A 17,427-nucleotide genomic window follows, 5' to 3' on the forward strand; every position below is an offset into this window, starting at 1 on the left:
AGAGATGGACCGAATGGTTGACCAGCACGGGTTGCAGGCCACGTTCCCGTATCTCGACAACGTAACCATCTGCGGCCACGATCAGCAGGACCACAACGCCAACCTCCAAAAGTTCCTCCAGACCGCTAACGCCCTGAACCTCACATATAACGAGGAAAAGTGCGTTTTTAGCACAAACCGGTTGGCCATCCTTGGATACGTAGTGCGCAATGGGATAATAGGCCCCGACCCCGAACGCATGTGCCCCCTTATTGAATTCCCCCTCCCCCACGGCTCCAAAGCCCTAAAACGTTGCCTGGGCTTCTTTTCATATTACGCCCAGTGGGTCTCCCAGTATGCAGACAAGACCCGCCCGCTAATACAGTCCACTACCTTCCCCCTGTCGACAGAGGCTCGCCAGGCCTTCAGCCGCATCAAAGCGGATATCGCAAAGGCCACGATGCGCGCCATCGACGAGTCCCTCCCCTTCCAGGTCGAGAGCGACGCATCAGACGTAGCTCTGGCTGCCACCCTCAATCAGGCGGGCAGACCCGTGGCCTTCTTTTCACGCACCCTCCAAGCCTCAGAAATCCGCCATTCCTCCGTCGAGAAGGAGGCCCAAGCCATCGTCGAAGCTGTGCGGCATTGGAGGCATTACCTGGCCGGCAGGAGATTCACTCTCCTCACTGACCAACGGTCGGTAGCCTTCATGTTTGACAATGCACAGCAGGGCAAAATTAAGAATGATAAGATTTTACGGTGGAGGATCGAGCTCTCCATCTATAATTACAAGATCTTGTATCGTCCCGGGAAGCCGAACGAGACTCCTGATGCCCTGTCCCGCGGCACTTGTGCCAGTGTACAAGTAGACCGACTCCAGACCCTCCACGACAACCTCTGCCACACGGGGTCACCCGGTTCTTCCACTTTGTTAAAACCCGCAATCTGCCCTACTCCATTGAGGAGGTCAGGCCCGTAACCAGAAACTGCCAAATCTGCACGGAGTGCAAGCCGCACATCTACAGGCCAGAGAAAGCGCACCTTGTGAAGGCTTCCCGCCCCTTTGAACACCTCAGCATGGATTTCAAAGGGCCCCTTCCCTCCACCGACCGCAACACGTATTTCTTAAACGTGATTGATGGGTACTCCCGGTTCCCTTTTGCCATCCCCTGTCTCAACAAGCAAATTACTGCGGATGCTGGAATCTGAAACCAAAGAGAAAATGCTGGAAAATCTCAGCAGGCCTGGCAGCATCTGTCGGGAGAGAAAAGAGCTAATGTTTCAAGGCCAGATGACCCTCCCACTGGTCTGAAGCCCCCCCACCCCAACACCCTTGACCCCCACTCCCCAGCGAGTTCAAGCCCTGCTTCACCCCCACGGGTCTGACCTCCCCCTCCCCTTCCCTAAACGTTAAAATTTACGTGCTCCCTGTAAATTGTCCCTTTAAACCTTTCCTTTATGAGAGTGACTTACCTGTCCGTGCCCCAGTTACTCCACAACGAACCTGTCTGAGGCCAGCCTTGTTTCTCCTTTCTCACTCAGCCTGAGTATGGACGATTGGGTGAAACAAGGACTTCGGAATACCAGCGCAGCTAAGCCTGGTGAGAATGGCAATCCGCCGGAGATTGCCACTCTGTGGAAGTTACGGGCCAATAACATCTTTTCCCCAGATATGAGACCTGCCTCTACCTCTGCATGAGCCAGTTGACGATTCATTAACCCCAAAATAAAGAAAAAGCAATGCAGAAAAACGCCGCTGAAATATTAGTTCTAATGGGATATTTTACATGTAACCACATCCCCAAAATCTGGCCTAGTTCTCAGTTCCACATATATCTACAGAGAAGACCAGCAAACATTCATAGATTTCGATTGTCAAACAAAATAATTGTTTTTGTCAGTGTCCCTCCCTTCATATGGAAACTGAAACCCCGGAGCAACAGGTACCCGCCCGTCCTCACCGGAAGGTGAACCCAACCTCACCGCCCCACGAGACCAGACCGGCCCACGCGCAACCCCCTCCAGTGACCCTGACACCGCCACCATCAACCACGACCCTTCCGAACGCAATCATCTACCTTACGCAAAGCCAGCCCTGCCAGCCAAGAGCAGCCGCCGACCCAGGAAGAGGGGAAAACGCGCCGGCCTGAAGGTGAAACTTAAATTACAGCCTTTAAGACTCCTCTCCCCAGCGTACCCTGGCGAACGTCCAAGCGATTGAGAACAAGCTGGATGACCTCAACGCTAGACGTACCTCCCAGAGGGAAGTGACAGACTGCTGTGCGCTCTGCTTCACTGAGACATGGCTCACTCCGGCCACACCAGTTGTGCCATCCAACCCGAAGGTTTTTCAATCCATCGAATGGACCGCACGAAGGCCTCAGGCAAGACGAAGGGCAGGGGGTGTTTGCCTCCTGATCAACACCTCCTGGTGCTCGGATAGGGTGTCCCTAGTGTGCCATTGCTCCCCAGACCTAGAATACCTAACCATGAAGTGTCGCCCCTTCTACCTCCCACGTGAATTCACCTCTGTACTCATCACAGCAGCCTACATCCCACCCCAGGCGGAAGTGAAAAAAAACCTTGACGAACTACATTCCACCATCAACAACCAAGAAACAAATCACCCCAAAGCCCTGACAATCATGGCTGGAGACTTCAACCAGGCCAACTTCAGGAAGGTCCTACCCAAACACCATCAACATATCTCCTGCTCCACCAGAGGTGCAAACACCCTGGAACATTGCTACACGAGCATCAAAGGTACCTACCGCTCCATTCCCCGACCACACTTTGGCAAATCCGACCACAAGTCGGTATTCCTACTTCTGGCTTACAAACAGCAACTCAAGCATGCTGAGCCAATCAAAAAAAACATGCAGTGCTGGTCCGAGGAATCTGAGGACATCCTCCCCGACTGCTTGGAGACTGTGGACTGGTCCATTTTCAAGGCCTCGGCAGCTAACCTGGACAAGTATGCAACCACCGTTACAGACTTCATCAGTAAATGTGTCGAGGACTGTGTACCAAAGAAGACAATACAGGTATTCCCCAATCGGAAACCCTGGTTCAACCAAAAGGTTCACACCCTGCTGAAGTTCCGGACGAAGGCGTTCAAGTCTGACAACCCTGACCGATATATGAAATCCAGGTACGACGTACAGAAAACCATCAGGGTTGCAAAAAGACAATACCACATCAAACTAGAGTCCCAGGTCAACAACACTAACCCATGACGACTATGGCAGGGCCTACACAAGATCACAGGCTATAAAGCAAGGCCAGGTGGAATACCTGGGGCTGGAGCATCCTTACCCGATGATCTGAACAAGTTATATGCTCGCTTTGAGCAGTCAGCCAATGTATCAGTGCCACCCGCACCAACAGCCCTGGACACACCCATACCCACTATTACAGCCTCAGAGGTAAGAGCTGCCTTCTTGAAAGTGAATCCATGGAAAGCGACGGGCCCCGACGGAGTCCCTGGGCGAGAACTCAGAGCCTGCGAAGACCAGCTGGTGAGTGTATTCGCAGATATCTTCACCACCTCACTCCTCCGCTCTGAGGTCCCCACCTCCTTCAAGAAGACCACCATAATACCAGTACCAAAGAAGAACAAGGTAGGCTGTGTCAGCGGCAACCGACCGGTGGCCCTGACGTTTGTTATCATGAAATGCTTCGAGCGGCTGGTCATGAGACAGATCACTGCCTGCCTCCCAGACGGTCTCGATCCATTGCAGTTTGCCTATCACCGCAACTGGTCCACAGCAGGCGCTATCTCACTGGTTCTGTAATCAACACTCGAACACCTCGACAACAAGGACACCTATGTACGACTGCTGTTCATAGGCTACAGCTCCGCCTTCAATACCATTATCCCAACAAGACTAATAACCAAACTCTGTAATCTTGGACTTGACCCCTCCCTGTGCAGCTGGATCCGCGACTTCCTCATCAACAGACAGCAATCTGTCAGGATAGGCAACAGCACCTCCTCCACAATAGTCCTCAACACCGGAGCCCCACAAGGATGTGTGCTCAGTCCTCTACTGTACTCCCTATACACACATGACTGTGTGGCAAGATTTAACTCCAACTCAATCTATAAGTTTGCGGATGATACGACTGTGGTTGGCCGTATCTCAAACAACGACGAATCAGACTACAGGAGGGAGATAAATCACTTGGTTGCATGGTGTACCGAAAACAACCTCTCTCTAAATGTTGGAAAGACCAAGGAACTGATCATCGACTTCAGGAAGTGCAGCGCGACACACACTCCCGTCTGTATCAATGGCTCCGGAGTGGAGATGGTCGATAGCTTTAGGTTCCTGGGGGTCACCATCACCAACAGTCTGTCCTGGTCCACTTACGTTGATGCAACAGTCAAGAAAGCCCAGCAACATCTCTACTTCCAACGGAAGCTAAAGAAATTTGGCATGTCTGCATTGGCTCTGACAAACTTCTACAGATGTGCGATAGAGAGCATCCTATCCAGCTGCATCACAGCCTGGTCTGGCAACGGCTCGGTCCAAGATCGCAAGAAACTGCAGAGTGTGGTGAACTCAGCCCAACGCATCACACAAGCTTGCCACCCCCACATTGATTCTGTGTACACCTCCCGTTGCCTCAGGAAGGCAGACAGAATTATCAGAGACCCCCTCACCCAGACATTGCCTTCTTCCAGACCCTTCCATCAGGCAGAAGATACAGAAGTCTGAAGACTCACACATCCAGACATAGGAACAGCTTCTTCCCCACAGCTACAAGACTCCTCAACGACTCCCCCTCGGACTGATCTGTTCCCTGTAAGAACACTATTCACAACGGCCTATGCTGCTCTTGCTCATGTATTTGCTTTATTTGCCCCCTTGTTCCGCACTGTAACCAATCACTGTTCTGTCGATGTACCATTTGTCAATGTTCTCTGCTGATTATTCTTGTGTCTACTATGTACGTACTGTGTACGTTCCTCGGCCGCAGAAAAATACTTTTCACTGTACTTCGGTACATGTGACAATAAATTAAATCAAATCAAATCGAAACGATAAAAAGGTATCAAAAGAACAGAGTATCAGGATTATAGGATACTAGGATAAAACCATGAACACATGGCCCTTTGGTGCAGGCCTTGTCCATAAGGCAAAATGAGAAAGCTACACAACATACAAGATTACTTATGGGGTAAAAATAATCAAAACCTAGCTCAGCTTCCCAAGTTCCCCAAGAAATGAAAGGATGCCCAAGGAAGGGTAGGGGTTTTTAGTTCAGGTGGGCAGCATGGTCGGTGGAGGCTTGGAGGGCTGAAGGGCCTGTTCCTGTGCTGTAATTTTCTTTATTCTTTTCTTTGATCTTTGAAAAGTGGTAGGAGGGGCATCAGGATGTTGCAATCAGTACAAGACGTGGCTGCGCAGTGTTCCCATATACAGGAGCCAGTAAACCAAGGACACGTAAATCAAGACTTGCTACGCAACAGACTTCAATCCTCCGGCCAAATCAGAGGCACTGTTCAGGCCCCATTGACACTAGAAAACCTGAACCGTTTTCCATCGAAGAAACCCCGCCAACAAGGAGAGGCAGAATCGTCAAGACACCCATCAATGGGGTGTTTTGGGGAGGGATATGACTCTAACTCCCTGGCAAGGTAAGGGAAACCCTCTAAAACTAAATACAACAAATCGGAGTCTGGTTCAGCATCCCTCCGACCCAGATGAAGAAAGGAAACCCCAAAAAGAGGGGGACACTAGGATTAGCTAATAGACGGCACACAAGGTCTAGCAAATAGGATACCAGGGACAGAACTGCATAACCTCATAAGACCTCAAAAGGACACAGGACACTGCTTCCCCAGGGGAGCCCAAGGCTCAAGAAGGAGCACAGTCTGGAAGTCCCTATATAAGACCAATTGGAGGAGGGTGCCCTACTCCTCTGACCGAAGAGTCTAAAAATGCTGAACTGAAGCACTCAGACTCACAATCAGGCCCTGCAGCCAATAGGATACTACCTATCCAGTGGAACTAAATCTCAAGGAGAGCAGCCCCCAAATGTGGACAGACAACTCAGGGCAGGGTGACCTACTCCACCACCCTACACACCTACCCTACTCAATCAAGTTGGATTGGATTGGATTTGTTTATTGTCACGTGTACCGAGCTACAGTGAAAAGCATTGTTCTGCGAGCACCTCAGACAGATCATTCCGCACATGAAAAGAAAATACATAATAGGGCAAAATAAAATACACAATGTAAATACATAGTCGCAGGCATCGGGTGAAGCATACAGCAGTGCAGTACTACTCGGTAGTGAAGATGTGTGAAGAGATCAGATCAGTCCATATGAGGGTCATTTAGAGGTCTGTGTGTTCTCAGACTTTTGTATCTCCTGCCTGATGGAAGAGTTGGAAGAGCGAATAAGCCGAGAGAAAGAGGTCTTTGATTATGCTGCCCACTTTTCCAAGGTAGCGGGAAGTGTAGACAGAGTCAATGGATGGGCGGTGGGCTCGCGTGATGGACTGGGCTGTGTTTATGACTCTCTCTAGATTCTTACGATCGTGGGCCAAGCAGTTGCCATACCAGGCTGTGTTGCAGCCAGATAGGATGCTTTCTATGGTGCACCTGTAAAAGCTGGTCAGAGTTAATGTGGACATGCCTAATTTCCTTAGTTTCCTGAGGAAGTATAGGCGCTGATGTGCTTTCTTGGTCGTAGCGTCGACGTGGGTAGACCAGGACAGATTTATGGTCATGTGCACACCTAGGAATTTGAAGCTGTTAACCATCTCCACCTCAGCCCCGTTGATGCAGACAGGGACACGTACAGTACTTTGCTTCCTTAAGTCAATGACCAGTTCTTTAGTTTTGCTGACATTGAGGAAGTGATTGTTGCTGTCATTACCCATGTAGCCAAGAAAACTAACCCAAGAAAGTCCAGATATCCAAGGATTAACTGGCCACGCCTGGTGTGCACCAGTGCACATTTCCCCTGACTCCAACAATACCAGGGGCGCCAACCACAGAAAATAAAATGAACCTAGTCCTCGCAATGATACTTAATCTCTCTGTACCTTCATAAGTGACAAGGAAGGATTCCATAATCCCAAAATAACAACAATACAAAAGAAAAACACAACACTAATAGTTCTAACTGTGGGTTTTCATCACCCACAATGAGGTACTGTACGGCCATCTCCCCCAGCTCTGCAAAAAGCCACAATGCACTACTCATCTTTTCCACAAATAAAATGAAGGGGACCTAAAAATGTACCCCCTCCTTGTAAAAGCAAGGATTGCAGCACATACAAAAACTAGGTAAGCTTCACAGCGCCAGGGACCCGGGTTCGATTCCTGCTATGGTCACTGTCTGTGCGGAGTCTGCACGTTCTCCCTGTGTCTTCGTGGGTTTCCTCCAGGTGCTGCGGTTTCCTCCCACAAGTCCCGGAAGACATGCTTGTCAGGTGAATTGGACATTCTGAATTCTCTCTCAGTGTACCCGAACAGGAGGTGCAGTGTGGCGACGAGGTGATTTTCACAGTAACTTCATTGCAGTGTTAACGTAAGGCTACTTGTGACAATAATAAAGATTATTATTATGTTAAATACTGCACAACCCTCATGTCATACAACCAACGCAGCATGATTTTCACAATATAGCAGGATAACAGGTGACAAATGCCTCTGTATTCACATATCGTACATCCCAGGATCAAATAATTATGGGCTGTGCATCAGGATTTTTTAAAAAGTGGCTTCGATTTAATGGGGAAAAAACAGAGTCCCGTTTTGGACGTATTTAAGCGGGGTGTTTAGTGGGGTGTTTTAGAGGGATGTTTTAAAGGGCCACACTTACCGTTACTTCATGGACTCATCAGTGCTTAAATGCTGGCCCGATCTCTCAACTCCCCAACGCAGCCTGGCAGTTCCAGGGTGGCACTGCCAGGGTGTTCGGGTGGCAGTCCCAAGGTGTCTGGGTTGTAGCAAGAGTGCCAGGGTACCATCCATAAGACCATAAAGACTATAAGATATAGGAACAGAATTAGGCCACGACCCATCGAGTCTGCTCTGCCATTCAATCATGGCTGATATTGGACTTCCGGGTGCGGCGATGACCAGCTAAGTCGCACGTTTCGGCAGCTCCCGGTGGAACGGACTTTTGGGCTCTTAATAGGAGCCCCATCGGCAATTTTAACGGCAAATAACACTGTGCGGTAATCCAGAAGGGAATCCCCCCCTGGACACGGATGGAAAAAAGAGAGGAAAGTAGCCGGATTGCGTGGATCCTCAAGAGCAGCGGCCAGGAAGGCAAGCACAAAGCAAGATGGCGTCGGAAGGAGGCAGTTTAATATGGGGCCCTGACCAACAAGAGTTCCTGCGGCGTTGCATAGATGAACTCAAAAAGGAGATGAAGAAGGAGCTGTTGGCCCCGATATTACAAGCGATTGAGGGGCTAAAGGAGGAGCAAAAGACCCAGGAACAGGAGCTTTGGGTCGTGAAGGCAAAGGCTGCTGAGAATGAGGACGACATACAGGGCCTGGTGGTGAAAACGGAGATGCACGAGGCACAACACAAAAGATGTATGGAAAGGCTGGAGGTGCTGGAGAACAATGCGAGGAGGAAGAACTTAAGGATTCTTGGTCTTCCCGAAGGTGCAGAAGGGGCAGACGTCGGGGCATATGTGAGCACGATGCTGCATTCGTTAATGGGATCGGAGGCCCCGACGGGTCCACTGGAGGTGGAGGGAGCCTATCGAGTTATGGCGCGAAGACCGAGGGCTGGAGAAATTCCTCGAGCAATAGTTGTGAGATTTATCTGATACAAGGACAGAGAGATGGTCCTCAGATGGGCTAAGAAAACTCGGAACAGTAGGTGGGAGAATGCGGTGATCCGCGTGTATCAAGATTGGAGTGCGGAGGTGGCGAGAAGGAGGGCAAGCTTTAATCGGGCCAAGGCGGTGTTGCATAAAAAGAAGGTCAAATTCGGAATGTTGCAACCGGCAAGACTGTGGATCACACATCTAGGGAAACACCACTATTTCGAAACGGCAGACGAGGCGTGGACATTTATTGTCGAGGAGGAGCTGGAGTGAGCGGGGCAGAAAAAGAACGTTTGGGACAAAAGTGGGGGGGTGAATTTGTGGGTTGAAGGGGGGAAAAGGGGGAAGAGAAGACTTCCCAGATTGTTAAACCTGCGACCCTGTAACTTCTCTCTCTTCCCCATGTCGTGGGGGAGGGGGTGAGGGAGGATGTGGAGCTGTGGGTGCCGGCCATTGGGGGCGGGGCCAAAAGGGGAAGCATGGGCTTTGTTCCCGCGCTATGGTAATCATGGCGGGAACAGGGAAGCAGGAAGGAGGGGGCCTCGCACAGTGTGAGCCGAGGTCACGGGGGGAAGCCGAGGTCGGCCAGAGTTTGCTGACTTCTGGGAGCAACATGGGGGGTGCAATCACGCTAGCTTGGGATCTAGCGGGGGGGGGGGTTAACTGGGTTGCTGCTGCTGGGGAGAAGGGGGAGCTGGTATGGGAGGGTGGGGTCGGGGCGGGGGAGCGCCACCTGGGGGGGATACAGCTACGTGGGAACCGGGTAAGGAGCTGGATTGAAAAAGGAAATGGCTAGTCGTCAAGGGGGGGGGGGGGTAAAGAGCCCCCCAACCCGGTTGATCACGTGGAATGTGAGAGGGCTGAACGGGCCGATTAAGAGGGCACGGGTACTCGCACACCTAAAGAAACTTAAGGCAGATGTGGTTATGCTTCAGGAGACGCATCTGAAGCTGACAGACCAGGTTAGACTTCGCAAAGGATGGGTGGGGCAGGTGTTTCATTCGGGGCTAGATGCAAAAAACGGGGGTGGCCATACTAGTGGGGAAGGGGGTAATGTTTGAGGCAAAGACTATAGTGGCGGATAGTGGGGGCAGATACGTGATGGTGAGTGGCAAACTGCAAGGGGAGGCGGTGGTATTAGTGAACGTGTATGCCCCGAACTGGGATGATGCCAATTTTATGAGGCGTATGTTAGGACGAATCCCGGACCTAGAAGTGGGGAAGTTGGTAATGGGTGGAGACTTTAATACGGTGCTGGACCCAGGGCTGGACAGATCGAGGTCCAGGACCGGAAGGAGGCCGGCTGCAGCTAGGGTGCTTAAGGATTTTATGGTGCAGATGGGAGGAGTAGATCCCTGGAGATTTAGTAGACCTAGGAGTAAGGAGTTTTCGTTTTTCTCCTATGTACATAAAGTATTTTCACGAATAGATTTTTTTGTTTTGGGAAGGGCACTGATCCCAAAGGTGACGGGGACGGAGTACACGGCTATAGCCATCTCGGATCATGCTCCACACTGGGTGGACCTGGAGATAGGGGAAGAAAAACAACAGCTTCCACCCTGGAGAATGGACATGGGATTATTGGCAGATGAGGGGATGTGTTTCAGGGTGAGGGGGTGTATTGAAAGGTACTTGGAAATTAATGATAATGGGGAGGTACAGGTGGGAGTGGTCTGGGAGGCACTGAAGGCAGTGGTTCGAGGGGAGCTGATATCTATTAGGGCACATAAAGGGAGCGGTTGTTGAAAGAACTGCTGAGGGTGGACAGACAATACGCAGAGGCACCGGAGGAGGGACTATACAGGGAAAGGCAAAGGCTACATATAGAATTTGACTTGTTGACTACGGGCAAGGCAGAGGCACAATGGAGGAAGGCACAGGGTGTACAGTACGAATATGGGGAGAAGGCGAGTAGGTTGTTGGCCCACCAACTGAGGAAAAGGGGAGCAGCGAGGGAGATAGGGGGGTGAGAGATGAGGAGGGGGAGATGGAGCGGGGAGCGGAGAGAGTGAATGGAGTGTTCAAGGCATTTTATGAAAGATTATATGAAGCGCAGCCCCCGGATGGGAAGGAGAGAATGATGTGCTTTCTGGATCAGCTGGAATTTCCTAAGGTGGAGGAACAGGAGAGAGTGGGGCTGGGAGCACAGATTGAGACGGAGGAAGTAGTGAAAGGGATTGGAAGCATGCAGGCGGGGAAGGCCCCGGGACCAGACGGATTCCCAGTTGAATTCTACAAGAAATATTTGGACTTGCTGGCCCCGCTACTGATGAGAACCTTTAATGAGGCGAGGGAAAGGGGGCAGCTGCCCCCGACTATGTCAGAGGCAACGATATCGCTCCTCCTAAAGAAGGAAAAAGACCCGCTGCAATGCGGGTCCTACAGGCCCATTTCCCTCCTGAATGTGGATACTAAGATTCTGGCCAAGGTAATGGCAATGAGGATAGAGGATTGTGTCCCAGGGGTGGTACATGAGGACCAAACTGGGTTTGTGAAGGGGAGACAGCTAAATACAAATATACGGAGGCTGCTAGGGGTAATGATGATGCCCCCACCAGAGGGGGAAGCGGAGATAGTGGTGGCGATGGATGCCGAGAAAGCATTTGATAGAGTGGAGTGGGATTATTTGTGGGAGGTGTTGAGGAGATTTGGCTTTGGGGACGGGTATATCAGGTGGGTACAGTTGCTGTATAGGGCCCCGATGGCGAGCGTGGTCACGAATGGACTGGGGTCTGACTATTTTCGGCTCCATAGAGGGACGAGGCAGGGATGTCCTCTGTCCCCGTTATTGTTTGCACTGGCGATTGAACCCTTGGCCATGGCACTGAGGGGTTCCAGGAAGTGGAGGGGAGTACTTAGGGGGGGAGAAGAACACCGGGTATCTCTGTATGCGGATGATTTGTTGCTATATGTGGCGGACCCGGCGGAGGGGATGCCAGAGATAATGCGGATACTTGGGGAGTTTGGGGATTTTTCAGGGTATAAACTGAACATGGGGAAAAGCGAGCTATTTGTGGTGCATCCGGGGGAGCAGAGCAGAGAGATAGAGGATTTACTGTTGAGGAAGGTAACAAGGGACTTCTGGTACCTGGGGATCCAGATAGCCAAGAATTGGGGTACATTACATAGGCTTAATTTAACACGGTTGGTGGAACAGATGGAGGAGAATTTTAAGAGATGGGACATGGTGTCTCTGTCATTGGCAGGTAGGGTGCAGGCGGTTAAAATGGTGGTCCTCCCAAGATTCCTTTTTGTGTTCCAGTGCCTCCCGGTGGTGATCACGAAGGCTTTTTTCAAAAGAATTGAGAAGAGCATTATGAGTTTTGTGTGGGCTGGGAAGACCCCGAGAGTGAGGCGGGGATTCTTGCAGCGTAGTAGGGACAGGGGGGGCTGGCACTACCGAGCCTAAGTGAGTACTACTGGGCCGCCAATGTTTCAATGGTGTGTAAGTGGATGGGAGGAGGGGAGGGAGCGGCGTGGAAGAGATTGGAGAGGGCGTCCTGCAGGGGGTCTAGCCTGCAAGCAATGGTGACGGCGCCGTTGCCGTTCTCACCAAAGAAATACACCACAAGCCCGGTGGTGGTGGCTACATTGAGAATTTGGGGGCAATGGAGACGGCATAGGGGAGGGATGGGAGCTTCGGTGCGGTCCCCGATAAGAAACAATCATAGGTTCGTTCTGGGGAGAATGGATGGGGGATTTGGAGCATGGCAAAGAGCTGGGGTAGTACAATTAAGAGATCTATTTGTAGATGGGACGTTTGCGAGTCTGGGAGCGCTGACGGAGAAATATGGGTTTCCCCAAGGGAATGCATTTCGGTATATGCAATTGAGGGCTCTTGCGAGGCAACAGGTGAGGGAATTCCCGCAGCTCCCGACGCAGGAAGTGCAGGATAGAGTGATCTCAGAGACATGGGTGGGGGACGGTAAGGTGGCGGACATATACAGGGAGATGAGGGACGAGGGGGAGATCATGGTAGATGAGCTGAAAGGGAAATGGGAAGAAGAACTGGGGGAGGAGATTGAGGAGGGGCTGTGGGCTGATGCCCTACGTAGGGTAAACTCATCGTCCTCGTGTGCCAGGCTGATACAATTTAAGGTGCTACACAGGGCGCATATGGCTGGAGCACGGCTTAGTAAATTTTTGGGGGTAGAGGATAGGTGTGCGAGATGCTCGAGAGGCCCAGCGAATCACACCCACATGTTCTGGCCATGCCCGGCATTACAGGGGTTCTGGGTGGGGGTGGCAAAGGTTCTTTCGAAGGTGGTGGGGGTCCGGGTCGAACCAAGCTGGGGGTTGGCTATATTTGGGGTTGCAGAAGAGCCGGGAGTGCAGGAGGCGAGAGAGGCTGACGTGTTGGCCTTTGCGTCCCTAGTAGCCCGGCGCAGGATATTGTTAATGTGGAAGGAAGCCAAACCCCCGGGGGTGGAGACCTGGATAAACGATATGGCAGGGTTCATAAAGTTAGAACGGATTAAGTTTGTGTTAAGGGGTTCGGCTCAGGGGTTCACCAGGCGGTGGCAACCGTTCGTCGACTACCTCACAGAAAGATAGAGGGAATGGAAAAGAAGTAGATAACAGCAGCGACCCAGGGGGAGGGGGGGGGGGGGGGGGGGGGCGGGGGGGGGGGGGGCGGGGGGGAGGAATCGGGCGGACTCTCAGGGATGTTATTGTATATGTATAGGTATTTGGTATATGTAATTGTATATTGGATTGTTGGATTGTATTTTTGGAGAGTATTTATTTTGGACAAGGCAGTTGCCATTTAGTTTTGTTTTTTGTTTTTGTTTATATATTACTTATTTATTTGTTTAAAACAGGCCACGGTTATTTATATTGCTTTATTGTTGTGTAAAAGAAACACTACGTATTGTTATGTTTGGCCAAAAAACTTGAATAAAATATATATATTTTTTAAATCATGACTGATATTTTTCTCATCCCAAATCTCCTGCCTTCTCCCCATAACCTCTAATTCCCTTATAATCAACAACCTATTTATCTCTGTCTTAAAGACACTCAGTGATTTGGCCTCCACAGCCTTCTGCGGCAATGAGTTGCACAGATTCACCACCCTCTGGCTGAAGAAATTCTTCCTCATCTGCTTTAAAGAAAACACCCCACTAAACAGGCCCAAGACAGATTGCTTTTCAGTCTGAGGCTGTGTCCTCTGGTTCTAGTTTCTCCTACTAGTGGAAACATCCTCCCCACATTCACTCCATCTAGGCCTCTCAGTATTTTGTAAGATTCAATGAGATCTCTCCTCATCCATCTAAACTCGACAGACCCAGACTCCTCAACCGCTCCACATATGACAAATCCTTCACTCCAGGGATCATTCTTGCGAGCCTCTTGTGGACCCTCTCCAAGGGCTATTTACACCCTCCCTGAGCCCGACCACCCGGGGGCCTCCGATTGCCTGGGAGAGCCCTCCAGGTGCCGTTACACCTGGTCCGCGTTTGTTTCATTCCCCAATCCAGCTCCACTTGCTGCTGACTCGAGGCCTTTTGCCAAGTGACACAACGGGCCTTATCATTGCGGGAGTGAGGGGGATGATTCAGACTTGAGTGGGGGGAGGAAAACGAGACGCGTTAACCCTCGCAAAGACCGCGCAGGAAATAACTGATTGATTACCTTGGTGGAATATGAATTCCCATAAACTGAATGTCGGGAAAAGCAAGGTTTGAATGAGCTGGGGCGGGGAGCAAATTTAGGGGGGATGCCATTTACGGTAGCGAGGGGTAGGTTTAGGTATTTGGCGATTCAGGTAGTGAGGGAATGGACGGTACTCCATGAGTGGAACTTAACAAAGCTGGAGGAGTAAGCCAGGGAGGATCTTAAGAGGTGGGACACACTGCACTTAACGTTGGCGGGGAGGGTCCAAGTGGTAAAAATGAATATTCTGTGAGGTTCTTGTTTAGTTTTCAGTCCCTCACGATCTTTATACCAAAGGCCTTTTTTCGGAAATTGGACATGGTTATTTCGGACTTTGTTTGGGCGGGTAAGGTGCGAAGGCAGGGGCAGCAGGGGGGGTTGGTGTTGCTGAACCTGCTTCATTATTATTGGGCGGCGAATGTGGATAAGGTGCGGCGATGGTGGGAAGGAGAAGGGGCGGAGTGGGTTAGGGTGGAGGAGGAATCTTTTAAGGGGTCTAGTTTTAGGGCTATAGTGGTGGAAGTGGTGGCCAATGGCTCCGAGTAGGTATTCAGGGGGCCCGGTGGTGCAGTCCACGGTGAAGATATGAAATGAAAATCGCTTATTGTCACAAGTAGGCTTCAAATGAAGTTACTGTGAAAAGCTTTATGGAATCAGTTGAAGAGGCATTTTACGGTGGAAGGGATGTCGGTGATAACGCCACTGTGCGAGAATCATGGGTTTGAGCCGGGGGGATGGATAGTGTATACAGGAGGTGGAGGGAAGTGGGGCTGGCCAAGGTGAAGGATCTATGTTTGGAGGAAGGGTTCACCAGTCTGGAGGAGCTAAGGGAGAGGGTAGAGCTGCCGAGGGGAGTGAGTTCGGGTATCTGCAGTTTAGGGACTTTGCGTGATAGGTCTGGAGGGGGTTCCCTAGGTTGCCGGGATACACCCAGCTGGAACGACTTCTGCTTCCAGATGTGGAAGGGGAGGGAAGAATTGGGGATATATACAAGTGGCTGGGGGAGCACGAGTGGGTGGTGAAGATCAAGGAGAAATGGGAAGGGGAGTTGGGAGGGGAGATCAATTGGGGAGTATGGAGTGAGGCACTCGTAGGGTAAATGGGATCTCCTCCTGTGGAAGGATGAGCCTGATACAGTTTAAGATGGTGCACAGGGTGCATTTGACTTGGGCGAGAATGAATGGGTTCTTTCAGAGGGTAGCAGATGAGTGTGAGAGGTGTGGGCGTGGGCCAGTGGATCACGCGCACATGTTTTGGGGTTGTGAAAAACTGGGAAGATTCTGGGCGGGAGCGTTTGCAGTCATAGCCAGGATAGTGGAGGAGGAGGTGGACCCGGACCTTTGATATTTCAGGTTTCAGAGAAGCCAGGGCTCATGGAGAGTGTAATGATATGTAGACAGACATGTAACTAAGGGGCTAATCACAACACCCAGCTGTGGCACAACCACTAGAGGGCATCACACGACACACTATATAACCACAGCTCACAAGATCTCTCTCTCACTCCCAACAGAAGCTACCGGAAGAACATCAATGTAGCAGAGAAATCTCAGTTAAGCCACCACGTGTAGCTTAGATACAGTTTGTACAGCTAGTCATTCTCACTTTGTTGCTAGAGTTGGATCAGTAGAGTTTCAAACTCATTTATTAGTTTTGTCATTACTTAATAAATTATTTCAGCTTACTTCGAAGACTCGAGTATTCTTCAACATTGTCTACAGTTAGTAACGATATATATTACTTAGACAACGTAATATAATAGAGAGGAGGAAGCCGATGCTGTGGCCTTTGTCTCTCTGTTTGCACGGCGGCAAATTCTACTAGAGTGGCGGTCGATATCGGCACCAGGGGTAACGGATCGTTTGGGTGACCTGTACGACTTGCTGTGGTTGGAGAAGATAACGTATGAGTTAAGGGGCTCAGGATGGGGGGTTTTGAGAAATGGTGGGGGATGTGTTTGAGGAACTGTTCGTTGTGGGGCGGGGGGGCGGGGGGGGGGGGGGGGTGGGGGGGGGAGGAGAGGAGGAGGAGGGGAGGGGAAAAGGGGAACAAATTTGTAAAGACTGTATAGTTGATTGCTGGGAAGTATGTTTCCCGGGGTGTTTATGGGTTTTGATAAATGTCTGTAATAAAATACATTTTTTTAAAAAGAGTTCCCATGGTGAGTTGCCGGAGGTTCGCCCACCTGGGGTTCGTTAGCGGGACTTTTAACTGTCGCTCCCAGTTCCCGATAGTCCTGGGCCGCTTGTTTTGCATGCTGCGATAGCAACCTTGTTTTTCAGTTTAATATAAACCAGTCTGACCTTTCACTCCGCACCTCCTGGAATTATTGTACCCATTAAAGAAATGACAAATGTGCATCTGTGAAACCTAAAACCTTTATACAACAAAACATGACTCGCGTTTTGACGACATTCATTGCCCATCTTTGTATCATGTCCCGGGCTAAAAGTGATAAGTTATAAGAACACGTTTGTAAACTAGCCACGTCCGTGTTCAATGTTCTACTCCTGGGCCTAGACCTTCACATTCGCCCTGTTGTGTTGTTCTATGAGCTTTGAGACTCACCATTTCTTTGTTTTGTTACCGGTCCCGATCCAGAGGCCCCCCCCCCTCAGCACAAAAAAGCCTTTCGGTTCACAAAGCTCCAACTCGCCAGCTGCAAGAGGCGCATCCTCGGTTACCGCAGCAACAATTCACAGTTGCCAAGGCGGACATCTTTGTGAGAGGAGACAATAATGGGGTCAGTTCTGACCAATCAGAGACCCTGACCAAGCCAATGATGCAGCAAACTACCACAGGTAACAATGGGGTCAGGAATTTGGGTGCTGGAGATCAAAGAGAGATTTAAACAAAAAAAAGTAAATTACTAAAACATAAAAGAATGCAGTCTAGTTCGGAATTATTAATTTTAATATGAATGTTACAAATTAACCCCCCCCTCCCACTTTGAACTTCTGCAGGCTAGTTAGCAATTATTAGTGTT

General features: G+C 50.4%; 1 protein-coding gene across 2 annotated transcripts in view; it reads right to left on the reverse strand.

Moving 5' to 3' along the window:
- The window catches only part of LOC140429987 (ufm1-specific protease 2-like), a 140,236-nt gene extending 123,140 nt beyond the window's left edge, over window positions 1–17,096 (reverse strand). For both annotated transcript variants that reach the window (XM_072517564.1, XM_072517563.1), the window contains exon 1: window positions 17,010–17,096. In XM_072517564.1, coding sequence (XP_072373665.1) covers window positions 17,010–17,012 — 3 coding nt within the window. In that variant the 5' untranslated portion in view covers window positions 17,013–17,096. The remainder of the gene's footprint in view (window positions 1–17,009) is intronic.
- Between the last annotated feature and the right edge of the window lie 331 nt (window positions 17,097–17,427).

Source organism: Scyliorhinus torazame, chromosome 9, assembly GCF_047496885.1.
Source record: "Scyliorhinus torazame isolate Kashiwa2021f chromosome 9, sScyTor2.1, whole genome shotgun sequence".
Taxonomy (NCBI): Eukaryota; Metazoa; Chordata; class Chondrichthyes; order Carcharhiniformes; family Scyliorhinidae; genus Scyliorhinus; species Scyliorhinus torazame.